General features: G+C 35.1%; 1 protein-coding gene across 1 annotated transcript in view; it reads left to right on the top strand.

The window, feature by feature from the left end:
• LOC110691564 (EGF domain-specific O-linked N-acetylglucosamine transferase-like) overlaps window positions 1–2190 on the top strand; it is a 2766-nt gene extending 576 nt beyond the window's left edge. Inside the window, exons 1-3 of the mRNA XM_021868504.1 lie at window positions 1–215; window positions 561–629; window positions 831–2190. The exon at window positions 1–215 is cut by the window's left edge and continues 576 nt beyond it. Coding sequence (XP_021724196.1) covers window positions 2–215; window positions 561–629; window positions 831–2032 — 1485 coding nt within the window. The 5' untranslated portion in view covers window position 1 and the 3' untranslated portion in view covers window positions 2033–2190. The remainder of the gene's footprint in view (window positions 216–560; window positions 630–830) is intronic.
• Window positions 2191–6474: the final 4284 nt, after the last annotated feature.

Here is a 6474-nt window from a genome sequence, read left to right as displayed (position 1 = left end):
GATGGTGTATTTTCAAAAGTACTATATTGATCATCTTCATAATGTAAGGAAAGTTGATGAAACAATTACAAGTAAGATTATGAAGGAAGAATTAAGGTCATCCAAGAGAAAAAAGTCTAAGCTATATTCACTACTCTGCCTCTCTTTGCTCTCTTGCAGCCTCATTTGGGTGTCTCAGATTTTCGGGTTTCCGTTTTCGTTATCTTGTACACATCGTAAGTCCATATCAAATGTTTTGTTACTATTTCAGTATCATAGTATCATTGTCATTTATATTAGTTAAATTTTGTTAGCATGTCCATAAGATTCCCGAATATACCTAAATTTAATTTGTGGTAGTTTGGAGAGTAAAAATAAAACTGTACTCTACAACTCGAGAACAACTAGGAATTTATAAAGTGTTTTTTCCTAGTATGAAGTATTTGCTTATTTTTATTAAGTTGATGTTATGTTTTAATAGTTTGTGCCCAAGCTTTATGTTGAATATTAGCTCTGTTTTTAATATGTTTCATGCATGATAAATTGACCCTTTCTCTTATTCACTCTTGTTGATTAATCAGAAGGACGAGATAAATTGTCGTACGAAATATCGGGTTCGGATCCTCCAATTGCTTCTTCTGCATCAAATGGTAAGTTTATTTCCTCTATTTTTTGGCTTCATTAGAGAGCATAGCCTTGTGCGTGCATATTGCATATAGGCATATGTTTAAAAAGTATCGTACAAGTGGTTAGGATTACTCGACGTATAAGGTGCACATCACACGTATATATGTTCATAATTTTTACTTCTAATTTAATGTTTAGTCATATGGTTGTTTGTTTGAATGCAGGAACAATTTATTGTGATCGAAGCCATTTTCGTACAGATGTATGTTTCATGAAAGGAGATATTAGAACAAACTCTTCATCCTCTTCAATCTTCCTATACTCATCTACAACCCCGAAAGCCCCTCTACTTGACATCCCTACAAATTATGATGAACACGAGTTACAACATGAAACCATCAAGCCATATACCCGAAAATGGGAGACTAGTGTAATGAACACAATTGATCAATTGCACCTAATCTCAAAACACAAACCCTTGGCTAACTCCGGTCACAAATGCAACGTCACACACCACGTCCCTGCCATTTTCTTCTCAACGGGAGGCTATACAGGCAATGTGTACCATGAATTCAACGACGGTATAATCCCTTTGTACATCACATCACAACATTTCAACAAAGAAGTAGTCTTTGTTATCCTAGAATACCATACTTGGTGGTACACAAAGTATAGTCAAATTATATCACAACTTTCAAACTATCCTCCTATCATATTCAATTCCAATTCCAAGACACATTGCTTTCAAGAAGCCGTCGTTGGGCTAAAAATCCACAATGAGCTCACAATCGACTCATCAATGAGCAAAGCAAACACCTTAGGCTTTCGAAACCTTCTAAGTCGAGCTTTTCATGCCCCAAAAAGAGTTGTAAACCTCAAGAAGAAGCCGAGAATGGTCTTATTGTCTAGAAGTGGGTCTAGAGGCATAACTAACGAGCATGCATTGATAAAATTGGCAAAAAAAATCGGGTTCAGCGTACATATATTGAAACCTAATAGAAACACCGAATTAGGTATCATTTACAAAGAAATAAGTAGTAGTGATGTTATGATTGGAGTTCATGGAGCTGCCATGACACATTTTCTCTTCCTAGAGAAAAATCGCGTCTTAGTTCAAGTTATTCCTCTAGGAACGGATTGGGCATCCGAGAATTATTATGGAGAACCCGCGAAAAAGATGGGATTAAAGTACATAGGGTACAAAATTCATCCTAGAGAAAGTTCATTGTACTACAAGTATGATAAAGATGATCCTGTTTTGAGTGACCCTAATAGTGTGAATAAAAAGGGGTGGGAGTTTACTAAGAAGGTTTATTTGGATGATCAAAACGTGAGATTGGATCTTAAGAGGTTTGGAAAGTTGTTAGTTCGTGTTTATGATGATTACTTCATGAACTCAAGGATTACAACAAAACGCGACACATAAAGTGCCAGTTTGTCATCCCTACTCATTTTTTGTTATGGTGAAGAATTAGTCCCCTGAATTTCTTTTTATTGTTTTTTTTTTATCTTTATACTACATTTAAGTTTTGTATGTATATTAAGACTGTAGGAGTAACATGTAAACTCAATTTTTTTGTTCGAGTTGATCTCATCCAACACGAGCCAAGATGAAAACTGAATTTTAAACATGTACAAATGTACAATAGATTGCAAAAAATAAATAAATAAATTACCAGTTCATAACTAATTTAATTAACATATTTTCAAACAAAAAAATAATTAAAAAGAATCACAAATTTTTGTATGTGGCTGGCCACACGGTGTGGCCAGCCACAATTTTTATTTTTTATTTTTTTATAAAAATACTACAACTCTTCTCTCTCCTTTTTTTTCTTAGCTTCTTCTCTAAGCCAAATCACACATCACCAACAACCATATCTCTACTCCACCCATTTTCTCTCTCCTTTTTTTTCTTAGCTTCTTCTCTAAGCCAAATCACACATCACCAACAACCATATCTCTACTCCACCCATTTTCTCTCTCCTCTTTTCTTAGCTTCTTCTTCAAGTCAAACCACACATCACTAACAACCATATCTCTACTCTACCCATTTTCTCTCTCCTCTTTGCTAAATTGCTACAATTAAAGCCTGAAATTGTAGAAATTGGTTGTCAAATTGTTCATGAACAATATTTGAAGTAGTGAAATCGATGAGAACCAACGAAATTTGAGCTCTTTCTTTGTGGAATCTCAAATCGAACATTCCACGTCAAAAATTGTAGGGTGTTACTAGTTTGGTCAGGGGTTACTTATAGGGTGTTACTGGATTGGTCAGGGGTTACATGTAGGGTGTTACTGGTTTGGTTAGGGGTTACTTATAGGGTGTTACTGGTTTTGGTCAGGGGATACTTGTAGCCTTGTAGGGTGTTACTGGTTTTGGTCAGGGGTTAGGTTACTTGTAGGGTGTTACTGGTATGGTCAGGGGTTACTTGTAGGGTGTTACTGGTTTTGGTCAAGAGTTACTGGTTTGGTCAGGGGTTACTTGTAGGGTGTTACTTGTTTTGGTCGGGGGTTACTTGTAGGGTGTTACTGGTTTTGGTCGGGGGTTACTTGTAGGGTGTTACTGGTTTGGTATGGGGCCTACAAACAACCCTTTTTTTTTAAAAAAAAAAAAAAAACCAACCTACAATCAACCCTTGAATAAGTAACAAGTAACCATTGAATAAGTAATTCATACAAGTAACCTTTGAAATAACTCATATAAGTAACCCTTGAATAAGTAACTCATACAAGTAACCCTTGAATTAACCCATAAAAGTAACCCCTAAAAAAATTATAAAAAAAAAAAAAAAAAAAAAAAAAAGTACTCTTGAAAAAAAAATATAAGTAACTCCTGAAAAAAAAAAAAATACAAGTAACCCCTGAAAATACAAGTAACCCTTGAATAACTAATCCATACAATTAACCCCTGAAAAAAAAAATACAAGTAACTCTTGAAAAAAAAATACAAGTAACTCCTGAAAAAAAAATTACAAGTAACTCTTGAAAAAAAAAATACAAGTAACCCCTGAAAAATACAAGTAACCCTGACAAAACCAGTAACCCCGTTATGCGCGTGAATAGTAACCCCGTTATGCGCGCGTCAGAATCCGTTATTTTTACTGACTTGGCAGCAGGCCACACCGCGTGGCCTGCTGCACCAAAAAAGCTCTGAAAAAGAATTAGGAGAAATGAGGGTTGGAACATAGTTAGCCATAAATACAACTGTGTGACCAGGATGACCATTGCTAACATTAGGAGCAACATGAATGAAGTAAGGTTTAGGTTTGGGCTGACTCAAATCAAGTATTTGATAGGGCAATTTTCCATTTTGCATTTGAGAACTCTCCATAACCACGACCTTCCCATTACCCGTAATGCTTTGCAAATTTTGATCAACATTGTCCTTTCCCCATTTTCCTTGGTATCTATACTTCATCTTCCAATCTTGGTCCAACATAACGCGTACCTCTACAACTTCTCGCATTAACCTTGGCTTACGACCAAGGTCTTGATTGTAATACTCATTGTACAACTGATAAACACCAATTTTATTGTCCTCCGTCAAGCCTATTTCTGTTTGCTTCAACAGTAATTCATATGTTTTATTACCAATATTAGTATAATCCATCAATTCTTGGTTAATCATGATTTTCCTCAGATCAGCGGCCTTGTTGAAATACTCACTCACCATATCGAATCTAAGAATGAAGAAAACTGAATCTGCGTTATTATGATGATTACCTATAACCCAATGTAGTGCATCGTCTAATACAACTGGCTCCGAACGTATAGCCCACCAAGTAAAGTTGCCTCCATATTTTTGTGTGTATATATGGGGTATAGCCGAAGAGCAATAAGCATCATCTAATTCCTTCCACTGGCCACGACGCACTGAGTACACTATAATTGATCTATGACGACGTCTTTCGTACATATATTGAACCGCCAACACGATTTTGTAGTCATCAATAGAGGGAGCGTACCCAAATCCGGAAAATAAAATTAGATATTTGTACTTGTTAGGGAATGTGATGTACCGTGCTTCATCAATCGTGGGATTCCATAAACACAAATCATTAGCGTTGTTAAGAAGATGAATGCAAAGTATGCCGTTACATGATCCTACGAAATTGGAATTGTGCAAGTTGAGCTTGAAATATTTTGATGCCATTGGTACCAATTTATAATTATTTGTGTATAATTTGTTCGTAAGATCAAGATGAAGGGCCATTATGGGTCTATATTGGAACACAACATGCGATGATACAAGATCATATCGCTTTTTTGAAAAGGATGATTGGAGTTTGGTAAACTTAGGGTTTGTGATTATTAATTTCCAGTTTTTGCAGACTGATTTGAATCTTACAAGGGATTTCACGGGTAATCGTAACAGTATTTCAAAGATCAACTCTTCGGGCAACATGGTAGCTTAGCTTAGGATGAAAATAATAATACGGAGGGACTTTTATTTGATAAGAATAATAACTTTCACTATGATTAGCTTAGGATGAAAATAATAATACGGAGGGACTTTTATTTGATAGAATAATAACTTTCTCTATGGTTAGCTTAAGATGAAAATAATAATATGGAGGGACTTTTATTTGATAGAATAATAACTTTCTCTATGGTTAGCTTAAGATGAAAATAATAATACGAGGGACTTTTATTTGATAAGAATAATAACTTTCTCTATGGTTATGGAGGTACAAATAAAATATATCTTATGATTCTAAATTTTATCTTATGGAAATATATGCAAATTAGTAAATTACGGAGTAAATAGATAACAAGAAACTATACTTAATTATATCTTTACTGTTATATTTGATAACAGAAAACTTAAATGCCACTTGTTTTTATGGATTTTTAAGATTTGTTTCCAAGTATAACTAAGGATAATTTTTTGACAAGTTTTTTTTTTAAAAAAAAAGGGTAGGTTGCAGTTATGAAAGAATACGAAAAGGCGAATGATTTATCTAATTCTTACTAGTATTATATTAAGAGTAGTATTTTTTTTTTTTTTTTTTTTTTTTTTTTTTTTTTGGTTTCCAAGCGCCTCCAAATTGTACCTACAATTCTTAGCAGTACAATTTTTTTTTTGTGTGTGTGTTTATCTTTTTGCCTAAAACAAAGGGAAAAAAATAAAATCTTCTCCTATATTATCTCCTATATGATGCACCACACGTAGTCCATAATGGCTCCTGACCTCCTGTTTCACCATGTACAATTTAGTAATACTAATGAGTATATTTTTGCTACATGATTAAAGTACTATATTGTTGACTTGTTCCGTAGAGTGTAGAGTAATATAAGCTGGAGTAGACATCAACCAATGAGAGCTCTAATCTGTTGAAGAAGGGCCCTTAATTCCTCTTCTGCTGGGTTCAACAAGTGCAAAATGCTACGAAGTTCGTTGTAGATGTACAGAGAGACATCATGATACAAATGGCGGTTGAGAAAAATAATCAAACACTTGCCACTCCAAATTTTCATATCTAATGACAGGCCATTCACAAAGTATTCAGCCATCTTTATTAGCATTTCATCTGGACTTTGAAGAACAACACCACCCATATCCATCATGTTTTGGGAGATATGACAAATACACTTCAATATGGATTCTTTGCCTTGTACGTTTTGGTGCTCCTCTAGAATTAGTAGGAGTCTGTCCATCAAGGAAGCTCTTTCACCCCATATGCAAGCTCCTCGGTTAGATTTCTCAATATAGAGAATAATCGAGTTCGCCTCAACACCATGCTTGGTGCCGAGCAGAGACAACCTCAACAATAATGCACACACCATCTGTTGATAAGTATATTAGGTGACTCGTACTTCGTAGCTTTGTCCGCCCGATCGGGCGGACATTGCCCGGTCTGACCG

Source organism: Chenopodium quinoa, unplaced genomic scaffold, assembly GCF_001683475.1.
Source record: "Chenopodium quinoa cultivar QQ74 unplaced genomic scaffold, ASM168347v1, whole genome shotgun sequence".
Lineage (NCBI taxonomy): Eukaryota > Viridiplantae > Streptophyta > Magnoliopsida > Caryophyllales > Amaranthaceae > Chenopodium > Chenopodium quinoa.
Note: the sequence above shows the minus strand (reverse complement) of the source record. Positions and strands in the feature narration are given on the sequence as shown.